The 25951-nt window shown below is 35.6% G+C and overlaps 2 protein-coding genes across 2 annotated transcripts; both read right to left on the bottom strand.

Moving 5' to 3' along the window:
- Positions 1–20577: 20577 nt before the first annotated feature.
- LOC111908333 (uncharacterized) lies at positions 20578–23138 on the bottom strand. Its single transcript, XM_023904161.3, has 3 exons — positions 21807–23138; positions 21471–21720; positions 20578–21365 (listed from the first exon to the last, which is right to left on the bottom strand). The coding sequence occupies exons 1-3, from the start codon at positions 23136–23138 to the stop codon at positions 20578–20580; spliced, it is 2370 nt and encodes a 789-aa protein (XP_023759929.2).
- On the bottom strand, positions 21966–24496 carry LOC122195389 (uncharacterized). Its single transcript, XM_052766386.1, has 2 exons — positions 24095–24496; positions 21966–23985 (listed from the first exon to the last, which is right to left on the bottom strand). The coding sequence occupies exons 1-2, from the start codon at positions 24156–24158 to the stop codon at positions 23159–23161; spliced, it is 891 nt and encodes a 296-aa protein (XP_052622346.1). The 5' UTR covers positions 24159–24496; the 3' UTR covers positions 21966–23158.
- Positions 24497–25951: the final 1455 nt, after the last annotated feature.

The following is a 25951-nucleotide window of genomic DNA, read 5'->3' as shown; positions in this document are numbered from 1 at the left end:
TAGTATTGTCTATGCAATGTAGGCGATGATCCTTAGGTAAAGTTCGTAGGAACAATCATATAAGGAAATACGATGTAAGGAGATGAGAAGTAAATATGATATAGGAGATGACCCTTGAGATAATATCTTTAGGGAAGACTAAAAGAAGATAATGGGGATGGGTAATTGGATTGATTTTTTGATTGTTTAAACATAATAACTATATTATTGTGGGTTGAAAACCCTATGTACTCACCAGGTTTCCCAACCTGACCCACTCAGTTTATTTACATCACAGGTGACGATATGAAGTAACATTACACTGAGAGATTTAAAGAGATGTAGATCACTAGTGTAAATGATTGTAAGTACTGTTTATGCTTATGTTTCTGTATTAACAATGACATCCCAAACGTTTTAAAATGAAATAAATACGTTTCTTCGAAGATGTTTTAATAACGTATTTATCGTGTTTTTCTGGGAACAAATTCCGCAACATTTTTATAAAATGAAGTACTCTGATTTTTATAAAGCATAAACAAAATCGGTCTTTTCTGGCCGTGATTTTGGGGATGTCACAGTTATCTTATCTGACTCCGCTGCTTTCTTCTCCGGCTCCGACGGTGGCCCAGATGTGTGACTCCAGTAGAGATAAACCTAAGTTGCTCGACGTTGTTTCTGTATGTACTCTAATCATTTCTATCTATATTTTTCAATCTCTTATGTCAAAATTTTAAGGGGTTTCGTGTTCTTAAAATCTCGTTCACTGATTGCTAGCTGATATATTTCACAGAATGAGACCATATTATCTTCTTTAAAAAAACTCTGGAAAAGTTGCAGTTATGGCTTCCAAAGAAGACGATGCTCCTGTTTGGATAACCGATAACGCCCCATTTGTGGTGGTGACAGATCCCCTCGATGGTTCTCATAACATCGACACTTCAATCCCCACAGAAACAATATTCAAGATCTACCAATGTTTAATAGAACTCGATAATCTTCCAATAGAGGATAAGGCGTTGCTGAATTCATTACAGAGTAGAAAGGGTCGGAAGGGAAGAACGTTAATCTGATTGCAATGTGTCGAAGAGGATGAAGAAAGAAGAGAAGACGAATAAGAAAGCTTCCAAGATGATCATGGTTTGCAATGAGTCATCTTCCTCATAGGAGAGTTCTTGTTCTTCAAAATCTGACTATGAAAACGTTTAATTCACCACCACCGTTTTTCGATGAATAATTACATTAACCACCACCGTTTAATTCACCACCACCACCACCACTGTCGCCTCTTCTCTCTTCCATCGATCTAGAATATATCGAAAATCGGTGAAAAGAATAGACAAACAAAACTAAAAATAGAGATTGGATGTCTTTTGGACTTGATTTCTATAAATCAAAATTGGCAAAACCTGTGTACAAAAAGATAATCCACAGGCACCGACACCTTTATTTTCCCTCAATTTCTGCTTCTCTCTCTATGTTCTATAAGTTTAGTGTATGTGTATATAAATATAAAGAGATATACATGGAAAACTAAAAAGGGTTTAATTAGCAGCCATTAATCAGAGGTCGAGGTAGAGGAGATGCTTTTATTGAGTTAGTGATTATTGTTTTCTTTGTGGTTTAATTCGAGTTTTAGATCGACTGGAAATATATATTATTTTATTGTTGTAAACTAATATGTTTTAAAATATTTTAGTATTAGTGTTTGAGTAAATTTTGGTTATGATTTAGTAATTTGTGAGGTGGATTTTAGTTTAATTCTTATAACTTTTGAAAAAGCCATGTCATCAGGGATACTGGTAATAACAAATATTGGATCTTTTTTAGCAGGTAAAAATAGACTTATGCCCCTAAACTACAAAAGAAAGTCACAAGAGACCATTTGAATCAATATACTAAAGTTTGTTGGGCTACAGTGACAATAACCCTAATGATATTTGTGTAAGGTACCACTATTTATGCACATAATACAACTGTCAATGTATTGGTTCAATATTGTCGAAATCATGGAAAATACAATTGTATTGTTTATGTATAAAATGATCGTTTTTTTTATGTTTTTTATATAATTTTTTGTTAAAAATATTATTATAATAATTGATAAAAAAAATTAAAAATACACTATCTTATGTGAACAAATAAGTCAATAGTTGATAGAAAGATGAATTTGGGTCATATTTAAATGTATTAGTCATATTTGTTTGGGTAATATAAAAACTGATACAAACATTTTTTTTCTTGAATCGGTATTATAGAAGCAAATAAACAATTTTATATAAAAAAATAATTTGTTTTATAAAGAGAACCCAATAAACACCAAAATCCATTTATTAGATAAAAATTTATTAACGATTCATGAATTATACCAATATACAAAATGTTTTTCAAATTTCTTTTAGTAGATTTTAAAACTTTACATGAAACAAAACTTATAATTAATTTTATTAAGACCAAATAAGAATTAAAAATATTATGTATTTGAATTTGAATATCTATTTACTAAATAAATTTCTTTAAAAATATAAGGCTTCATCCAAACAAAAACTCAAACCTTTGTGATCAACTTAATTTCAAAAAGATAGTCTTTTGTCATTTAAAATGAAATTATATATGTGAAATATGAATAGTAATTATTCATTCAATTTTTATCTACAATCACGTCACAAACACATGCACATGTTACACAGTCTCTGCAATCTAGGTCTGATTGAAAGCTTACATCTACAAAACTTTTTCACTTGCGATCAAATCTATAATTTCAATTATCGATTTGGATTATGACATGTTTCTTGTAGAAAAATATTTGTCGTCGTCTCTTGTGTACAATATGTGGCTGTGGACCAAAAGAAAACTATTCCAAAAAAAACTATCCATTGCCCGTTGAAAGAAACAATTTACAAAAAAAAAAAAAAAAAAAAAAAAAAAAAAAAAAAAAAAACCTATTCATTACTTGCCTAAAGGAAACTATATATATATATATATATATATATATATACACACACGGAAAGACATTTATCTTGTAATTTAACAAGCAAAACATTTTAGTTAGTAGAAATATCTATTAGCCGTGAAAACCCAATAGGGTTATGTGTTTGTATTTATAAGTAAATGTTACAGAGAGATAGAAAACAGATCCTAAATATATGGATTACAACAAACATTTGAATGATAAAAGTCTATCTCTAAGTTATCCGTTTACATTCCCCCTCAATCTTAACCGAGACAAGGTTTAGATTGTGTCGTAGCTGCTGTAACATTTGTTTAGTCATCGGCTTTGTGACTCCATCCGCTAGTTGATCACCAGAAGAGATGAATCTAACATCAAGAGCACCTATAGCCACCTTTTCTCTTACAAAGTGAAAATCTACCTCTATATGCTTCGTTCGTGCATGAAAAACAGGATTGGTTGTTAAATATGTTGCACCAAGGTTGTCACACCACAACACAGGAGGCCTTGGCTGCGGTACTCCTAATTCTCTTAACAGTGTCTGGATCCATGTAGCTTCTGCACTACCATTTGCGAGTGCCTTGTACTCAGCTTCAGTGTAGGATCGAGCCACAGTTGGTTGCTTACGAGAACTCCATGATACTAAGTTTGGACCAAGAAATATTGCAAAACCACCAGTAGATCGTCGATAGTCTGTACACCCTGCCCAATCTGCATCAGTAAAAATACTTAAAAGTGTTGAGGTAGATCGAGTAAAACGCAGCCCAGTATCAATTGTCCCCTTTACATATCTCAGTATACGTTTGACAGCTTCCCAGTGAATGTCAGTGGGTTTAGACAAGAATTGACACACCTTATTCACAGCAAAGAAAATATCAGGGCGTGTTAATGTAAGGTACTGTAATCCACCCACCATGCTTCGATATTTGAACACATCTTCTTCAGAAAGTGGTGTGCCATGATTGAGGGATAACTTATTTGTTACTGACATAGGAGTTGAGATACTTTTACAATTCTCCATATGAGCTCGGTGTAGCAAATCAATGGCATATTTATGTTGTAGAAGTGTGATTCCCCCTGAGTTGTGAAGTACCTCAAGTCCAAGGAAGTAACTAAGGCGATCAAGGTCTTTAATGGGAAAGGAACTCGCTAGAGCATGAACCAGTTTGTCGATAGCAACTGGCGAGGAACCAGTGATGACAATGTCATCGACGTAAACAAGCATATAAATGGTGACTCGATCATGGTGAAATATGAACAAGGATGTGTCTGCCTTTGATGAAATAAAACCCAACTGATATAGTTTCTCACTTAACCGGGAGAACCAAGCTCTAGGAGACTGCTTTAGGCCATAGATGGATTTATGAAGCTTGCAAACATGTCTAGGATTAGTAGAGTCCTCAAAACCGGGGGGCTGTTGCATGTATACTTCTTCATTGAGAAAACCATGGAGAAAAGCATTACTAACATCGATTTGGCGGAGAGGCCACTGTTTGGAAACAGCCAAGGAAAGAACTAACCGAACTGTGGCAGCTTTGACAACTGGACTGAAGGTGTCATGGAAATCCACTCCATGTTGCTGAGTAAAACCTCTAGCGACAAGACGAGCCTTGCGTTTTTCAAGAGTCCCATCAGGTTTAGTTTTAACTTTAAATATCCATTTACAGCTCACTATATTAACCCCTGATGGTCGAGGGACAAGAGACCATGTTTGATTTTGCTAGAGTGCTAAAAATTCGTCTTCCATAGCAAGGCGCCATGCCGGATCAGCATAGGCGCTGTGATGATTGGTAGGAACAGCCATAAAAGCTCGTCTAATGACATCATAGAGGACCGTGCCATCAGTAAATTTTCGTGGCCGTATAATACCTGCTTGACCTCTAGTAGTGACTCCTGGTGGAGAAGGAGCGGGTTGGTCACTGACTGCTGGAGACGAGACACCTGGAGATGGGGAAGATGGGTGATTACTTTGTTCGTCATGCTGCACAGCTGGTAGAGAGGGTGGCGATGGAGGTGGCTGTGATGGCACAATAATGGGTGTTGCAGATGGAGCTGTTGTAATGGGTGCTGCAGATGGAGCTGTTGTAGTTGATTGATGAGTGATCACGGTAGGAAGGCCTTGTGATGAACCTGTACCCGTATGAGAAGTGTGGGATAGCAAAGAGAGATCATACCTTCTCATATGGTCATTATTAATTTCTGGTTCTAATGGAGGAAAAGAGACAAGATCACTGGATGAGACTTGTGTATGATTGTTGGATGTGGATGCAAAAGGAAAACGAGATTCGTCAAAGATGACATCACGAGAGATGTAAATTCTGCCAGTGCTTCTATCAAGGCATTTGTACCCTTTGTGCATAGAGCTATAGCCAAGAAAAACACACATTTTGGACCAAAAATCTAATTTGTGAGAGTTATATTTTCGTAAACTTGGCCAACATGCACATCCAAAGTTCCTTAAAAATGAGTAATCAGGAGTGATGTGAAGCAGTTGAGTAATTGGAGCAATATTGTGAGTAGTTGGGCTTGGCATACGATTAATGAGATAACAAGCTGTTAAAAAGGCTTCATCCCAAAAACGAAGTGGAAGTGAAGAGTGAGCAAGTAGAGCCAAACCTGTTTCAACTATGTGACGGTGTTTACGCTCTGCAATACCGTTTTGTTGGGATGTATGTGGGCAGGAGACACGATGTGAGATACCTATGGTTTGAAAATATTTGTTAAGTTTATGATATTCTCCTCCCCAGTCAGATTGCACCATACGAATTTTGGTGTTTAAAAGGCGTTCAACATGGTGTTGGAAATTGTAAAAGATTTGCTCAACATCAGATTTGTGTTTGATAAGATATATCCAAGTAAATCTGCTAAAATCATCAACAAAGCTAACATAGTATCTATAACCGCCACTAGAAACTTGAGCTGGTCCCCAAACATTCGTGTGGACTAGCTCAAGAGGAAAAGAAGAAACATGCAAAGAATGTTTATAAGGTAACTGATGACTCTTGGATCTTTGACATGCATCACAGACCAAGTGTTTATTAACATCAAAAGACACTCCTAATTTATTAGACTTTAAAATGGATCTGATGACTGTTGAACTTGGATGTCCCAACCGTTGGTGCCATTGTTCTTGTCACTCGAGAGCTTGTAAATGCTTGATGAGATGGTGAGTGACGAAGTGGAACCGGGTACAGGCCGCCTTTGCTTTTACCGGCCAGGAGGATTTTCTTCGTTGTTTTGTCCTTAACAAAGAAAGCATGATCATGAAGTTCAATAAAAACAAGATTATCTGAAACAAGTTTATGAGCAGAAAGTAGGTGTTTCGAAATTTGGGGAACTCTAAGAATGTTTTTAAGAGCAAGAGTTTTTCCTAAACCAGAAATTTTTTACTGACCAATATGAGAGATATTCAAACCTGTGCCATTAGCAACTTGTACTTGATCTTTGCCTTGATAGCGGTCATGGACAGTGAGACGATCCAAATCACTTGTCAAATGATCTGTTGCTCCACAATCAACATACCAGTGGGGATCAGTGTTGTAGATGCCAGTGGTTGCACTGTTTCCACCACGATAGTCTTCATTCTGATAAGCATGGTTGAACCGATTTCGACAAGTCAAAGCACCATGACCAGGAATCCCACATACCTGGCACCTTAAACCGCCGTTTCCTCTGCCCCTGCCTCGTCCACGCCCACGATTGTTGCCTCCACCACGATAGTTGCCTCTGTTATTGTAAGAGTTATTATTGTTGTTTCGTCGTGGGGGATTCTGATCTTGACGAGTCACAGTGTTAGCAGAGGTTGAGAACTCGGGCATGTTATTCACCATACTGGTCTGTGCCTCATGAGCGATTAAATAGGAGTAAAAATCAGGTAGGGTTACCGGGTTTTGATTGCTCATTACTGTGATGGTAGTGACCAAATCACCGTGGCCTGGTCCAAGCCCAGCAAGGATGTATCCAATAACTTCTTCATCGGTCATTGGATGGCCTATATTGGCCATGGTATCAGCAAGACTAGTCATCTTGTGATAAAATTCTGAAGCTGTCATGTCGCCTTTCTTATTTGTGGAGAGCTGAGTTCGTATCTGAATGGAGTTGCCTCGATGCTGGGCTGAGAACATCGTTTGTAAAGAGGTCCAAAGTTCTTTGGATGTGTTGGAACACCTTGTAAGTGGGGCGAGAACTTCTTCTGTCATAGAGGACATAAGTGCTCCTATGATCGCTTGATCTTGAACAAACCAGAGGGCATACTGAGGATTATCGACTTCTGCGACATTTTCGCCCGCTCCGGTTGTGATTTTGGTTGCAGGTTTGGGTATGGTACCATCAAGGTATCCAAATAATTGGACACCTCGAAGTATCGGGACTACTTGGGCCTTCCATAACATAAAGTTTGTGCGTGTGAGTTTGCATGAGATTGCAGTGGCAATCTTAGCAGAGTTGATTGAAGAAGAAGATGTAGACATGGCAAGTACCGGATGGAGAACCAGTAGCCGAAGTGAAGAGAAAGAAGAAAAGAATTCGGAGCCCTAGAATTGGCTCTGATACCAAGTAGAAATATCTATTAGCCGTGAAAACCCAATAGGGTTATGTGTTTGTATTTATAAGTAAATGTTACAGAGAGATAGAAAACAGATCCTAAATATATGGATTACAACAAACATTTGAATGATAAAAGTCTATCTCTAAGTTATCCGTTTACATAGTTATCATCGTACAGCGAATGAGAAGGCAACCGGGCAACAAGTTGCACCGCTAAGCCCTTTTGTATGATAAAACAAATTCTTTTGAAGACTATGTGTGTGCATGTGTGTTTTATGTTTTATTTATGTTTATGTTTATTAAATATATGAAATGCATATATAAAACACATATTTGATACTTGATATGTATGTTGTGTAAAAAATAGATAGCGTAACTATATTTAATGTGTGTAAATTGTAAAGGATGTAGTAGTGTAAAGAAATATGGATGTATATTTTAGGCATCACACATAAATGGGTTGAAAGAATTAGATTGAAAACTGAATTTATAAAAGAGACTATTATCGGTGCTTAAAAAAAAAAAAAACCAAAACCTCATTTCAATCAAATGGCTCCTTTAAGGTGGCTTGCTTTTTTGAGGTGTATATGAGAAAACCAAATTTATTTTATAAACCGGTTTTAAACCCACTTGAACCAGGCCGGTTATTTTACGGTTCTTAGCAAAACCTTTGGTTTTTAACGGTTTAGCATACAAAGAGTTTTTTGTGGTTAAAAAACCGATAACCTAGCCAATTTCTGGTTGAACCAATCGAACATGACGATTCGGTCTAGTTTTCAGGCATTGACAGATGGGTTTTGTTTATTGTTATTGTAATGGTGTTATGGTGTATATGTAAGTGGTAGGGATAGGTTAGGGTTTTTTCTTTTTTGGAAATGTTGAAATCTGAATTTTGTGGATGTAACTTATTATCATATGAATATATCGCATGTAGGTATAAATGTAATGTTCATACTTGTAGTAATGGTAATGGAAATGTATTTTCTAGATAATAATTTTTGTTTATTGATAGATTTTATATGACAAACAGACTCCAAAATATTACTTGCTTAACTCTAAGGATGTGCATAATAAACCAAGACTTGTCGCCATTCATGTTACTCTTAGTGCTTGGCTCCATAAATTTTAATGTTCGATCTCATATTTTATTGTTGGAGATACTTGGTTCCTTAATTTTTAATGTTCCATAATTCTGTTAAATCTTATTGATTTGTTCTTTAATTTTTTTAATGTTCACTAATTCCTGTGAATAATGTTTATTTATTTTATGAATTGAATTCTACTATTGATGTAAAAGTAGAGCAGCCATTAGCAGAAACATTTTTATTGATGGACGAATATAAACCATTAGAAATGTTTTATTTAGATTCCGATTGACACCCAAAATCAATCGAGTCTTTTACTTTTGAGTTTTGACCCAACAATCTAAAATTGATAACAATCCGTCCAAAATTGAAAATTATTCTAATTTATACTTAATGCTTGCCAAAGGTACAAACTATCATAAACTCCTAGTTAATACTTGTATCCTGCGTAAATTGTAAATTATTAGTTTCTAGGATAATGATTTAAGAGGGTAAGAAACCTTTTCATTTGTACATATTTAGTAATAACGTTTTTTCGTCTTTATTCAGTCATTCAATTTATTTAAACTATACAATTTTTGCCTCGTAGGATGTCAAGCCACCAAACAAATTTTAATATTTTTCTTGCAAATAAAACGTAATATAATAATAAAATGGATTGATCTACCGAAAAATAGTTATATTTAATTATCAATGCAATCTAATTGAACAAGTAAAGTAAAAACTAAACAACTAAAATTAAACTAAAATAGTGGGTTTTGTGATTTGTTTGAAAACTAAAACACTTGAAGAATTAAAATACTTGCAATTAAGCAAGATGGTAAGATGCTCAAATATTATAAAGTATTGGTCAACTAAGGCAATTCACCACCATTAATACTTGTTTGTTTATCATTAGGATTCAATATGTAAGTTTATCATTCAACCCAAATTGGTTCTAACAATCATGAAACACGATATGTCAAAATTCATCATAGGTAGTTTGGAGGTAAGGGAAGCCTACAACTGTAACGACTCAAAGATCTCATCCAATTAAAACTTTTCAAAACAACTCATTTACTAATAAAATTGATTACAAAACATTGTTTCCAAAACATTATTTAAAATCAGAGTCTCCCAAGACCAACAACATAAAAATCAGGATGTGTATGGTCACACATTCGCCTTCCACGGTCCTCTGAAGTACCTGAAACCATAAACTAAAATTGTAAGCACAAATCTTAGTGAGTTTCCCCCAAAGTACCAGCACACAATACACATATCATATACAAACAAGCGGGCTGGATCCAATCAGTCATCAGATTGGAGTACGCACACGTCCACAACCATCGGGTTGGATTACCCATGGCTCAATCAGTAATCGGGCTGGAATGCCAATATATAATTATGATGCACACACTAAGTGACCATAATATTGATGGCAATTTCATCCAGCATATAAGAAGTCCTCCTAGGCTATCAGACATCATACATCAGGAAATTCTATCATGCAATTCTTGAAGATCCCTAGCCTATCATTATCATGCAGTTTCATCATATCATAACAAACAACAGTGTGGTAACTTGGGTAAACTTTTTTTCTCCGGATGATCGTACACATCTCATCCTTTCTTGGTTAATTTTGAAAATAAATTGAATTGAATTTGAAAACTTTCACAGATCCTTAGTTTGAGTTTGGATTCACATGAATGTTCATCCATTTCACTCAAACCAGGGCTCTGATACCAACTTATAATGACTCAAAAATCACAACCAATTAAAACTTTTCAAAACAACCCATTTACTAATAAAAGTGTTTCCAAAACATTATTTAAAACTAGAGTCTCTCAAGACCAACAACATAAAAATCAGGATGTATACGATCACGCCTTCACCTTGCCACGATCCTCTGAAGTACCTGAAACCATAAACTAAAACCGTAAGCACAAATCTTAGTGAGTTTCCCCCAAAGTACCAGCACACAATACACATGTCACATATAGACAAGCATGTTGGGTCCAATGAGTCATCAGACTAGAATAGCCATGGGTCCACAACCATCGGGCTGGATTACCCGTCGCCCAATCAGTCATCGGACTGGAATGCCAATATATAACAGGTCCACTCAATCATGGGACTGGAATACCAATATACCACAGGTCCACTCAATCATTGGACTATAATACCCTCGGGTCCACAACCATCGGTATGGATTACCCCTGAGCCCACAGTATGAGTCTGGATTGCCTATCGGGCCCATAACTCATATATGGCTTGCTCCTGAGCCAACAAGTTACGTCTGGCTTACCCTCGAGGCCCACAACTTATGCTTAGCTTGCTCCAAGGTTTGTTGGTTACAACACAAAGCAATATAATATCAACCCAACACAATATGTCAACATTTACATAACAGATAAACATATAATCAGTCAAACAGGCAGTTTTATAAATCACTGCCTCATAGCAAAATCCTATAAACTAAGATACATATCTAACAAATCACTACAGCATAGCAACATACGGTAAACCATGATATCAATCTAATGGGACGACCTTGGTGCCTTCGACCCGAAAGTATAGTGAGGAAACCTCATCTCTCAATATGAACAATAGTTGATGAGGCCCTAACTCTGAATCTCGACTCTAACCGACAGTTATCCATCCAATGACCACTTCTCAAACACAATCCAAAATACCAAAAATACCCTTAAGTCAAACTTGGTCAAAGTCAAAGTCAAAGTCAACGAGTCAACACAACCGAATGGACTCGGGGCTTGTACATGGGGCGTACTCTAGAGGTACGTGGGGCATACAAGCATCCTCGGCATCAGGGTCATATATGTGTTCGCGCAGCGTACCTTGCGATACACCCAACGTATGCAGTTGCCCTTTTGTTAACCCATTCAATCCTTATTTTTTGACTTAATGCTTCCAATTACATATCCAAGGCTAACATATCCTCAAGAGTCATAAAGTTTCCAACTTTATGACTTTGCATGTCCATTCAGTGCCCAACACCAAAGATCCAAACCTCTTGATCCATTAAGACCATGCATGAGAAGAAACTAGTGTCCAAGATTACATTTTTATGACTTAAGAGGCTCCAAAACCTCTGAAAGGGCAACTCAAATGGATTAGAGTAACCCCTACTCATAATACCAAGCTTAGGGACCAAAAGAACATAAAATCAAGCCCAAAACAAGACCTAAGTTAAAATTTACCAAGTTCAAAACTTTATACCTCCTAGAGATGTCAAATGATGGTGTGATTCTCGATCTAATGTGCTTCACTCCTCCAAAATGGTCTATACCTCCTTCCTTCTTCTTCAAAGGCACAAAACATACACACTAAAGCTAAAAAATGCTCACAAAGTAGATTAGGGTTGCAAAAACTTTTTGAAAGGATGGAGGCTGATGAAAGGAACCGGGTTTGAGAGTTAATGATGAACAAATAGGGTCCAAACCCTAAATATTAGGGTTTGGGACTTCACCCTGTACACCCAGCGTATGCTAATGTTCGCCCAACGTACGTGGTTCTGCCCCATGATTCCAATAATGGAAATAATATCCCTTACCATCCACAAGTCTTACATTTTAAGGACCAAAATGTAATAAATCCCAATATAAGGGTCAAAAGTGAAAGTACCTCAAGACAAGATGTTACAATAACACTCCTGCTTAATTAAAGTCAACTATTCAATTGAATCAATTGAACCCCAAAAAAAATGATTAGCCTTAAAAATGAAGAAATTCCCTATTCCTAGTGGATGTCAATGTTTAGACAACCATAAAGGAGTCATGATCCATAAGCTAGAGATGACTTTTACCATAAAAATTGGTCAAAAACAGTCAAGATAGTTAGAGTTGTTCATGTATAGACCATATGTGTCTTCTAAATGTTTCCCACTTTAGAACCATAAACCACATTCTCGAACAACTTGAAGGGCGAATAAACCTTGTTTGAACGAGGCAATCATTAGATTGTACAAGACAAAGGAAACAGGGGATGTGCCCCCAGTGAGGACATTCTAAAAACATCAATGCAAACCATAATGCATGAAGAAAGATGCCTCCATACATGATGATTCATACATTGGACATGCTAAAGTGTATGATAACAAAATAGGGTTTGCAGTGTGGACCTCTGGGGAAGACATCCAACTTTGAGGGTTTCTCCATTATACTATCCTTTACATTCTAACATCTCACCGCAATGACCATTCTTCACCAAAATCAAAAAGAAAAAATTTCATCTCAATCTAAGAAATAGACACAAGACATCCTAAATCTTCATTCTTAAACTTTTGGTTTTCGATCTTCTTATTTCTCTCCTCTTTTTCTTTTTCTTTTTAATTTTTATTTTTTTTTAAGAGAGAAAGCTTGAACTCTTATTCTTATTGTTGTGTTGATTCTTTTATTCAATTTTCTTGTTTTTATCTTTGACTTTCTTTTTTGTTGCATTTCTTGGAATCTTCTTTTATTGTTTCTTTTTCTTTGATTTTCCAATTTTCGTCATTTTTTGTTTTCTTTTCTTCATGTCTTAATTTATTGTTAAAGGTCCAAGGACTTTCACCATAAAACATATTAATCCATAAATATGAAAAAAGGGTATTAGGTAGAGGCCAAAATGAACACCTATTGATCATTGATAATATGTCAAGATCTACTATAAAAGGTGGGATATGACTCAAAAGTTGATGTTACCAAAAAACTGTGGTCCCAAAAATGTGATTTGGGGGACCCGCCTCAAAGTTCATCAAGAACCTCAGTATAAGGTGTGATAAACAAAACATATCTAACTATCTACTGTAGACCCCTAGAAAAAATGATGGCCTATCTAAAAAAAGGTGGTAAGAATCTAACTATACAAGATTCAGGAAAGACTCGAGAGTATAAAGGGGTATTCTACCTGACCGAGATGCAATTCATCCTTATCTTTAAATACCATATCGGACTAATCTTTTCTTGCACACATCATCCTGATTAACCACTTCCATCTACATCTAGATCCAATTAGACGCCTGTATCTGACCCCCACACAAGTAGTCTAAAAGTGGTCTGTGAGGCTCAAAGTGTATCCTATTTGTCAAACACAATGAATTCCATAACAAGACCCGAGATCAATCTATGATTCAATACTTATGACTCGACGCTATGGTACCTATATGGATGATAAGAAAAGAAAGAACAAAAATGCATGAAGTCCTAAACTATAATACAATAAAAGTATGGAAATTTAAAAAGAAGTAAACAAAATATGCAATATTTTTGAATTTTTTATGCAATTTTTCTAATGACGTAAATGAATTACTCTAAATGCACCTATATACGACCTAAATGCAAATAAAATAGAGAATATCTCACCCCAAGCTTAAAATTCAACATTGTCCTTAATGCTTAGGATGAGAGTAATGATCATATCGAGGTCAAGGTGGTGGAGGTCTACAAGGATAGTATCCACCATTGGGTTGTCAACGACGCCAAAACTTGGTGGATGTCAAGCCACCAAACAGATTCCATCATTTTGCTTGCAAATAAAACGTAATGTAATGGTAAAAAAGTGATCGATCAATGGGGAAATGGTTGTATTCAATTACCAATGAGATCCAATTGAACACATAAAGTAAAAATAAACAACTAAAATCAAACTAAAATGGGGGGTTTTGTGATTTGTTTGAAAAATAAAAGACTTGAAGAATTAAAGTACTTGCAATTAAGCAAGATGGTAAGACACGCAAATATGAGAGAGAATTGTTCAACTAAGGAAATTCACCATCATGAATACTTGTTTGTTTATCATTAGGATTCTATATGTAAGTTTATCATTCAACCCAAATTATTTCTAGCAATCATGAAGCATGATATGCCAAAATTCCTCAAATGTAGTATGGAGGTAGGGAAAGCCCGCAACACTCCTTCTTAATCAAAGTCAAGGATCCAATTGAAGCAATTCAACCTAAGAAAAATGATTAGACTTAAGAATGAAGGAATTCTCAATTCTTGGAGGATGTGAATGCTTGCATAACCATAAATGAGTTATGATCCATAAGCTAGAGATGATTTATACCATCATAAAGCTCTTGTTGTATACTAATTCAATGATCATTTACTTAATCTAAGTAAAAGATTAACAATTACTTATCAAATACGAAGCTCATGAACAAAAGTATTGAACAAGCATAAGAATGAAGAACTATGGATCATAAACACGAGCTAAATAACAAACATAACTGAATCTTTCAAAACTTACAAATATTCAAGGGTTTTAGTCCAAGTCAACTAAAATAAAGTATCTAGCCACGCATGGCAACAAAATAATGATCATAAAAGTGTTTTAACATCAAGGGATTAGCAAATACTTGAAGAATGAGATGATGAATGGTTCAAGCTCTCCAAAATCGTCCAAGTTGCTCCAATGGTGTCTAAAATCAATCTAGGGGCCGCAAGACCTAACCCCCAAGGTAAATGATGGGAGTAATCTAAACGATAATTGTAGTAGATTCAAATACGAACGTATGGATATAAAGATCGTTGAAATCTAAGATCATATGAAGAACTTTCGATGTTCAAAACACAAGACCTAAGCAACCAAATAGCCGAGGTTGCGGTGGCCATAAGCATCAACAACCTCGAATACCTTATTAATGATTGTCCCACATAGGATATCGTGAAAAAAAACATAAAAAAAATTGGTCATAAGTACTGAATGTGTACAAGAACAACAATTACTTATTTTGCAACAAAAAAATATTAAGGACTAAGGTGTTGTTTGTTTTTTCTAAAAACCCTCTTCTAACCACTTATTATTGTGTTGCGCAGCACATGCGCAACATTTGACCCTTCGCAGTTGTTTGTTTTTCAAAAAACTTATGACTTAAAAACTGTTGTGCGTGTGCTGTGTGGCGCAGCACTTGACCCTCTGCTTTAAACCTCTTCACACCTTAGTTTAACTTATTGCAATAGTCTGCAGAATTTAAAAAAAGAAACAAACTTTTTATTACATGATGCAGCCGTTAGTTCTCCCTTTTCTGGTACAGAGGGTTGCATAGGTAGTCCGCAGACTTCAGACATTTTCACTTTGAAAAAACAAACATCACCTAAATGTGCAAAAAGAAGATTAAACGTGTACAAAATGATAAATATGTTACCTTATTAATTCATTTTTCTCGACTTATTTGGAGTAGTCGGTCATAAGGACTGAACGTGTATAGTTTAAATAAGGTGAAAGATAAATGTGAACGAAAGAAAAACACAATAACCACATATATACAAATCGAAAAATATTTCATCCTTTTAATTCGTTACCCATAATTTCTACTTTATGTTTGCCAATGTTGAAAACTATCCCTTGTGATTAATGTTAGCCAAAAATTGAATTAATAACTATTACTAATGCTTGCCAACATTGAAAACTATCTCTAATCGCTACTTAATAGGCAAACAAATATGCCTTAAATATCCTATTTGTAATAATTGTTGTTTGAAATTAGTGCATAAACTGTGGGTTCAAATCCAACCGCCCACTTTTAAGTACAATCCTTTCATTTTTTAAACAGCTGACATGACAGTCACGTTATCAAAAAACTCAATCAGTGTCATATAGATTAATGATTATAAAAAAACACATCATAGCATGAGGAGTGGTGTAGACGTTACGAAAATATCTAAGTCGGGTTGGTTAAATGTGACGTTCAAATAACATGTCAATGCATGTCGTATCGCGCTATGACACGAGTTTTTTTCAAGGTGCATATTTTTTTTGTTTGGGCCTAAAATAATTGGGTTTTATTAACTTTTTTATATTAAATATTAATATAACACTTCTAAAAACTTGATATATTTGATAAAATTCAATAATCATATGATTTATCTTTTTTAGTGTATATAAAAATAATCACGCATTAAAAAACGTCATAGCTTAACTTTGATATTGCCGTCAAGCGCACGTCTAACATTATTTAGAATCTTACATGAATTAAATGTGACATGTTGTAGAAGATAAAACTAGCTAAAGGGTAAATATGAACAAAACTTCCCAAATATTAAGCATTAACACATCAAAAATCATCACACAACAAAACCGACAAAACTTTTCAAACTTAAAGATTTTTGTGTCAAAAACCCTGCTTTTCTATTTTCTAGCTTCTTGCTAGTTTGAGTTTTAATCAAATTCACTTGTTCAAAAAAAAAAAAAAGTTGAAGTTGAAGAGTGAAATAATGTTCGACCGGTCCGTAGATCAAGCAGCAAGAGAGAACACAACACACAGAGAATTTATATTCATTAAAGTGATTTAACTCATATATAAATAATATAACTGATATTATTATGAGCATATAGATCATTTTGGTGCTCAAATAAATTATTATTAAATTCAGAAATATGCTGACTTATTAATGTACTTTTGCAATAATTTAATAAATGTTGTCGCAATTTAATTGGGCAACAAATAACAAAGCAAATGAAAAAAGAAACATATATATTGGAAAGTAAATGTTATCTGGAAATTATGTACATGTTAATCAAAAGTATTGATTTTGGTAACCAAAGTTGGAAATGTGTGCTTTTAGTTTTATCCCTTTCATTTCCACCTCAACCTACCTACTTCCTTTATATATATAAACGACGTCCATACATAACTTATTTCACAAATCAAACTAAAACATTAAAATGGTGATATGTGTTCCAAGCAATACAGTTTTATTCTATGGTTGTATATTATTTTTATTGTTTCGTACCAATATTCATGACCTCATTAGAATATTTAAGAGGTTTGTGAACAGCATGTTTCGTGGTGATCATCTTCAAGATTTGACATTTTTGTTGGATCTTCCTATCATTCAATTTGAAGACTTGCAGACCCGAAGGAGACATAGTTCTTTTGATGAGACGTGCTTTATTTGCTTGAAGGAATATGAAAAGTATGATATATTGACTCAACTCAGGTGCAATCATGTCTACCACACTGAATGTATTGGAACATTAATGAATGATTATGAGTTATGTTGTCCCTTTTGTAAGTCCTCCATTTTTAAAGTGATGTGTATCACTTGATTTCAGAGATTTAATTTCTTTTATTCTATATCTAACATATTTATTTCTATTTCAACGGTTAGACAATTATGTGAAGTTATATTGAACAAGTTTTTTATGAATATGATAAGCTCATTGTAAATGTTACTTTGATTTCAAAATTGAGGCCCTCTTTTTCCTCTGCGGTTAGGTTTGACAATCGTGACGTGTTCGGGTTAGCGGGTTGTAGGTTGGTAGGTCAAAATATATCAACCTAAACACGACCCATTTAACTATACATGTCACGGGTTGGCGGGTTTAGCACATAAACTCATATATGATCCGTCAACCCACTTATTTATACGGGTTTACAGGTTGACGGTTTCGTGGGTCAGATTTGGGTTCTTGTGTTTGTGGGTCAGATTCTATAAACAAAATTGATAATTAAACATGAATAAATTTTTGATGCAAGCATATCCGAATTTTAGAAACTTAAGTCTTAAACATCCAAATGAAAACTAAAAACATTCATGGAAACATTTTCAAACTAAAACACTAATACAAACATAGTTAAATTCAATAGTGGATGCCGATGTCGTTCGATAATGATTCAATCATTCATGTCACTGTTCTTCATAAATCCGCTCTATCGTTCATTACAAAGGGGAGACCGGAAGAGGGCTTATTCGATTTTGTTTTTGAGATACGGAGATTATTCAGGGCAAACGCCAAACATGTTACAATGCAAATCAATAAATGGTTACCTATGGGTCAAATGGTCAATGATATCAGATATCCTATCTTAGTATAAAATATAAACTCTATAGTGTATAATACTTAATACATTTAAAAAAATATATAATTTTTTTTATTAAAATCATAAACGTGTTGACGGTCAACCCGTAAATTTTTTGAGAAAACCCATATATGACCTATTTAATAAATAGGTTGACGGGTTGGCGGCTTGAAAAACTCAATCTAAACCCGTTTATTTCGTGTCAAGTCGAGAATTGTCATGCTTATTTGTGGTACATCGAAAAGCTTACCTACTAATTTCATCTTAATAACATATAAAAATCTTAGTTAATAATTATGTTTAACTAGGGTTTGGACCGTCCGAGCGATGCTACGGAAACCTAGTATGTTGAAAAACACAATTCATGGATAAGGTTTTTGGGAGAAATTTTCGCACATTGTGGCGGATAACTTCTTTTCAAAGTGAATCATAAAAGTATAAAATGAAGTTTGGAAGCAAACAATTATGTATGGAGGAGACATACAAAATAAAGTTTAAAAATGTATTTTAAACATATTAACTAACATTTAAATAAATAAATAATATTAATAAAAATAAAAACTATAAAAACAATTATGTAAAGAACTAAAAAACTTAACTTAAAATTACCAATAATTTAAATTTAAAATTATGAAGGATAAAATGTGTTCATCAAAATTATTTTAGGGGAGAAAATGTAAATGTAAGAATCTTTTATTAGGGGAAGCAAATTTGTTATTTTTAGAAGAATGCTTATTTTAGAACTTATATTATATTCTAGACAAAATTGCAAAAACGGTCCCTGTGGTATGTATTTTTTTGGGGTTTTAGTCCAAACCATGACTTTTTTGAATTCGCGGTCCTTTTAAGCTAGTTTCGTTGCAGATTTGGTCTCTCGGTAAACTGAAATGACTGTAATGCCCTTCTGATTTATTTTTTATGTTTTTTGCTATTTAATTTAAATGAAAAAGAAAATAATTAATTAATTTGGGCCCACCTCTCTCTCTCTCTCTCTCTCTCTCTCTCTCTTCTTCCTTTTTATGGTCGAAACACCACTGGAGGTGGGTGCATTTTCGGTGACCACCAAGAACAACAACCCCATCCTCTTGTGAAATCAAGCAATTACCGAACACCACTCTACACCAAAATTTTGGGGTTTTAGTCCAAACCACGAGTTTTTTGGAACCATAGTCCTTTTGGAGTGGTTTCTATGTGGTTTTGGTCCCTGGACTTAACTCTCGTTAAGTTGGAACTGTTAAGCCCCCTCACGTGCCTCACACGTGAGGGTAATTTCGTCATTTCATGTCAGGGACCATTTTTGCATAAACGGTTTTTTGGATTAATTCCTTTTAAATACCCCCACTTCCTGCGATCTTCTTCCCCAACGTCTCTTTTCTTCTACCCTTCTTCTTCTTGAGCTCTGCTACAACAAAAATGGTGCTATGTTTTTGTGGAAAAGTTGATGTGGTGAAAACGTCTTGGACCCCTCTGAATCCAGGAAGGAGATTTTTTGCATGCCCTATGAATGATTCCGTTTGTGGGTTTATTGGGTGGCTTGATCCCCCAATGTGTGCTAGGTCTAAAGCCATCATACCTGGTCTGCTAAGAAATTTGAATTCAGTGCAGGAATGGTGCAATGAGTTGGTTAGAGGTATGAACATGCTACAAGATCAATGCAATGGACTGATATGCAAGAACAACATTTTGGTGGCAAATGTGAGAGCATTGAAGGATGATAATTTGAAGCTGAAAATGTACATGTTTGGAAGTTGGTTTTTCTTTGTGATTGTATTCTTTTATATTTGGTTTGTGTAGGGGTATACTCTGAAGGGTGTTTTGGTCATTTTTTTGTAATTTTATGTGATCAAGTTTGTAGTGACTTATGATGATAATGATATATGTACAATTTTATGATGCAAGTGTAATGAATGTTTTACCAAAATGGTATGAATGTATAAGAATTAACATATGAATAGAAATGGTATGAATGTGTTACCAAAATATATATATTTAGAACCAATTGTACATAACCAAAATGCATATTTCATTAAGATTTGTAATATAACAACCAAAGTTTCTAAACATAACAACCAAAGATTCTAAACATTACCAAAAGGGACACATTACCATACCTAAGATAACAACCAAGTTTTCATAACAACCAACCAAAAATTTTCAACAAAATATTGTAAATATAACAACCAAGTTTTCATAACCAACCAAAATCACAAAAAACTCCATGCATGCATGACACATTACTTCTTGGATTGATTCCCACCTTGCCCTTTACAGGTCCTAGAGTTGTGTCCCTTGTTCTTGCATTTGCTACAAGTAACACTGATATGCTTCCTTGATAGCTTCTGCACTCCATCATTTGTTGGTTTTTGGGAACCTCCTTCTTGTGCAGCATTCACTCCATCACCTTGACTTGCCTTCTGCTTTTTGCTTAACCTTTCACCCTCACTTTGTCTTCTCTTTTTCTTAGGCCTTCCCACCTGAGTGCGATGTGGAGGAGGGATTAGCTTTGTGGGACATTCACTTTTGGGCCACATGGATCTACCCTTAATTGGCTCCACCTTAAAAGAATAAGCCTTTTTCCATGTCTCTAGAAAATACACCTTGTGAACCCATTTGTAAATGTCAAGCTCAGCCTCTGGGTCTTTACTCATCTCATTCAGAGTTGCAATTGCATGTCTGCATGGAATTCCAATTAATTCCCATTTTCTGCAAGTGCATGTTTTGTTCCTAACATCAACCACATGTTGATCCTGCAAAGCTCCTGTGACTTGATACTTGTCTCCCCCATTCCACCTAGCAATGTATTGTGAAGCAACTGTTTTTCTTGCAGTTAGGATGTCTGTTGCTGTGGGTGTTAGTGGACCTTTAGCCTTTTTCATTTCCTTCATGACATTGCATATCCTCTTCATTAGATACTCCCTTATGAATTCTAAACATCCAATGACAGGTTTATCCCTTCCTTTCTCTATCTTCCCATTAAACACTTCACACATGTTTGATATCAACACATCAGAAACTGCTCTTCCTGTGTGTAAATTACCATTAAAAAACATTTAATACAATTCACATACAAGTAAAACAGTTCACTAAGTGAAAGACATAAGGATCAAATTGGAATATATAGATTTACCTGAAAAATGACTCCTTGCCCAATGTTTAGGAGGAATTTGCTTCAACCGTTCACATGCCTCCTTATCATACTGACTAAACTCCTTCATCAAATGTTCAAACTCAGGAATGGTGGTAGTTGATGCACACCTCCATAAGTGGTCCCTGTACTCTGTTTGCCTCCATCTTTTCCTCATATTGTCATGAATATGTCTGATACAATATCTATGCTCAGCATTGGGAAAAATTTGCTCAACTGCAGTATGTAAACCCTGCAAAAATTAATTGTCAATCATTAGAATTAACTTACAACCACACTTTAAATGACCAAATGTATAAAAACTACTTCCAACTTTACCTTTTGCCTGTCACTTATGAAGGTAAAATTTGAGTTTCTTCCAAGGTCCAAGTCATCCCCAAGGTTATCTAAAAACCATTTCCAGCTTTCTGTGTTTTCATACTCAACAATCCCATATGCTAATGGGTAAATTCCATTATTGGGATCAAGACCAACTGCTGAAAGGACTTGCCCAGGGAATGGTCCTTTCATGAAGGCACCATCAAAACCTAATAAGTCCCTAAGGCATGCCTTGAACCCTTTTTTCAGTGGACCCAAGCACACATAAATTCTTCTAAACTGCCTAGTTGGGGAATCAGGGTTAGGCTCAGAACATACATCTATTTTCACTGTGGTGTCTGGGTTGGTGGCTTGAAGTTCGAGAAAATAGTCCCTCAACAGTTCATACTGCTTTGTGTAGTCACCAGTTATATGCTTTCTTGCCTTATCCTTTGCCCTGAACACCTTGTCCATACTAACACCCACTTGGTAGGTCTTTTGAAAGTGATCTTGTATGGCTCTCAAAGGTATATCTGGATTCGCCTCAACTTGATCAAAGATTTTCTTGCTGATTAAAGAAGCAGTACAAGCCCTGAGTTTCCTTGTTTGCAAACATGTGTGAGTTTGGTTTAAGGTCCTTATAAACCAGTCGGATTCAGGATTTGACCTAGATGCATGAATGTACCAACCACATGTTACTTTTTGTGTCTTTAATTCTTTACCCTTTCTTTTTGAAGTGGTAGCTTGACTACCCACTTGGCCTTTATTGGTGACAGGTACAACACCTCTACACTGTGCCCTAAGCCTTACATTGTCATTTTTTTTAAAGAAAAGATTCCTTCTTGATTCTAGTGCATGCAGATCAATTGCCTCCTTTAATTCTTTTTTACTATTAAATTTATCTCCAACTGAAAAAGATTGTTTATGTACTACCCCAAGACTGCACCTTTTTTCTTTTCTCAAATTCTTGATAAGAGCTCTTCTCTCTCTGTCTTGGTCGGATCCTTCATCCAAAGATTCAAATTCCTCATTGTTAATCACTTCCATATCTTCAGGTTCATGCCCACCTTCCACATCACTTTCAACATTGAGAGTGAAATCTCCCATGTCCACATCCACATCCTGTATATTGTTGTCAACATCCATTATGTCATCCATATGATCTTCATCTTCTATTTGTCTCTCATCTTCTTCATACTCTGGATCACTATTTTCAGATTCATCATACTCTTCAAAATTTGGATCACTTTCTTGAGATTCATCATCCTCTTCATACTCTTGATTACCCTCTTCAGATTCTCCATCCCCTTCATACTCTGCATTATCATCATCACTCCCAATCAAATTTTCCATAAGGTTATCAAATAACTCATTCAATTGTTCATCAGCATTATTAACAGGGGGGTGTTGTAGCCTTCTTCATCAAAAGTTGATGCCTCTTGAACAACATTTGCAGCCTCCCTAACACCATCCATCTCATCAATATGAACACAAGTTGCTGCCTCCTGAACATTAGTTGAACCATCCAGATCATCATTCTTTTCCTTTGAAATGTGAACAACCTCATCAATATAATCTAAATTAAGCCTATTGCTACAAGAACTTTCACCTATTTTGGAATTCCCAACCCTACCCCTTCTATACTCTGGTGAGAAACTATCATTCTTACTCCCAAAAAGAATCAGAGACATGAACTCACCAATAGGCTCACCATTACCATGGTTCACATTTTTCATTGGAGAATCTGCATGAACTTGACCCTCAACTTCAGCCCCTTGATCATCATTTTCTGGTAATTCCTCAATGACAACTTTACCCTTTGCATTTGGTGACATGAAGTAAGTCAATAAATTTGTCTTTCCATGCTCTGTGTACACCTCAATCAGCTTGTTATGTGCAATATATTTAGAAAGGTTGATCACATCCTGATCATTCCCTAAAGCTCTAAGACCAAATTGAAAGTCACCATTGGGTATCCTAAAATGGTAGTATATAATTGGGGATTCATCAGCGAATTTAGAATTCCGTGGGTCTGGGTAACCTAGGTCAAGCATTATGGCATCAAGTTCATGCACAGAAAACTCATCAATGTCCACATAATCAACATAACGCACTTCACCTCCAATGTACTTTATATCAGGTAATTTAGTAAATTTCCCACCGTGATGAAGCTTAATACTAAACCATGTGGGTGCACCAGCTAAAAATCAAAATTATACATATTAACAAAGTTAAAATTTTGCATTTTTTTGTTCTAAATCAATAAGAAAATGCAAAGTATAAAAGTTAAAGAAAACAGAGCAGCTTACCATATACAGTTGATACATCAACAACTTCGTGTTTTGGTCTGATATGCCACATTACGAACACCATTTCCTATTAAACGTATGCCCTTATATGTGTAGTGTCGATTATCTTGTTTAGATAAGCAACGAGGGTTTTTTGCAGGTTCAATGGAGCAGAAGCAAGAAGGAGGGAGTTGGGGAGTTGACGAGTGTTGGGGAAAGTAAATGAGGGGTAAATGTCAATTAATCCAAAAAACCGTTTATGCAAAAATGGTCCCTGACATGAAATGACGAAATTACCCTCACGTGTGAGGCACGTGAGGGGGCTTAACAGTTCCAACTTAACGGGAGTTAAGTCCAGGGACCAAAACCACATAGAAACCACTCCAAAAGGACTATGGTTCCAAAAAACTCGTGGTTTGGACTAAAACCCCAAAATTTTGCATACCATAGGGACCATTTTTGCAATTTAGTCAATTTAAAATTATGAAGGATAAAATGTGTTCATCAAAATTATTTTAGGGGAGAAAATGTAAATGTAAGAATCTTTTATTAGGGGAAGCAAATTTGTTATTTTTAGAAAAATGCTTATTTTAGAACTTATATTATATTCTAGACAAAATTGCAAAAACGGTCCCTGTGGTATGTATTTTTTTGGGGTTTTAGTCCAAACCACGACTTTTTTGAATTCGCGGTCCTTTTAAGCTAGTTTCGTTGCAGATTTGGTCTCTCGGTAAACTGAAATGACTGTAATGCCCTTCTGATTTATTTTTTATGTTTTTTGCTATTTAATTTAAATGAAAAAGAAAATAATTAATTAATTTGGGCCCACCTATCTCTCTCTCTCTCTCTCTCTCTCTCTCTCTTCTTCCTTTTTATGGTCGAAACACCACTGGAGGTGGGTGCATTTTCGGTGACCACCAAGAACAACAACCCCATCCTCTTGTGAAATCAAGCAATTACCGAACACCACTCTACACCAAACGGTTGCTACTGTTTTCTTATATGGATTGTTGTCATTAACGAGGCAAAAAGAATAAAGAAAGGCTCGTCGGAGATCGATAGCCCTTCCCCTCTCTTGTGTATTTTTACTCCCAGATCAGAGGTTGCTGGAAACAACCCCTCACCACCATTGCCTTCATTTTCTCCTTCTTCGTGTTTACCAACAGATGGTAGAGTGACGACCGAGAGCTGTCGGAGCCGCCCTCGTTGATGAAGCAACCGATAGCAGCCTCTATCCTTCCTCCATTATTGTTGTCGATTAAAATAACAATCCAAACACCCCTGTGTGAGTTTCTTCTACCCTCAGACGCTGGATCGGCCCTGATATTGGCCAAATCAAAGTTGAAGGCTGCCGAAAATCGACCACCCCTTCTCGCGATAGCCAGCCACCGTTGGAGTTCCCTAGCGAATTTGACTGCTCGTTCCATTTCTATTGATTAATTTGCTAGTGGTTATGCAAGGTGGCTTCTGACAAATATTACAGATCTTCACACTCGTTCACCATGAACATAAATTATAGGTCCGACTATGGTGGGCTGAGGTCCAATGGTTTCCGGTAGAGGTGGAGAAGACCTAGTTCATCGGTTCTTCACTTTTCTTGTAAAATCATCTTTGTTATAGGACATGCGTGAAGGGGGAAAAGGGCAGATCTTGGTTCTCAAACAACTTTAAATCAATACCAAATTTGCGATCGAAAAAAATCCCTTTCAAGTTTTCCCTTTCTCTTTTTCCTGATTATCATGTTGAATTTAAAGGGGAAAAAGAAGTTGAAGAGAGGAAAAGATGAAGAAAAAACCATGGTGCCGATGTTTCCAAGGGGGGGGGGGGGGAGAGAGAGAGAGAGATTATTTTTTAATTCTTAAAATAAATAAATAAATA

The sequence above is a fragment of the Lactuca sativa genome, chromosome 8 (assembly GCF_002870075.4).
Source record: "Lactuca sativa cultivar Salinas chromosome 8, Lsat_Salinas_v11, whole genome shotgun sequence".
NCBI lineage: Eukaryota > Viridiplantae > Streptophyta > Magnoliopsida > Asterales > Asteraceae > Lactuca > Lactuca sativa.
The sequence above is the reverse complement of the archived record's forward strand: the minus strand, read 5'-3'. Positions and strand labels throughout refer to the sequence as shown.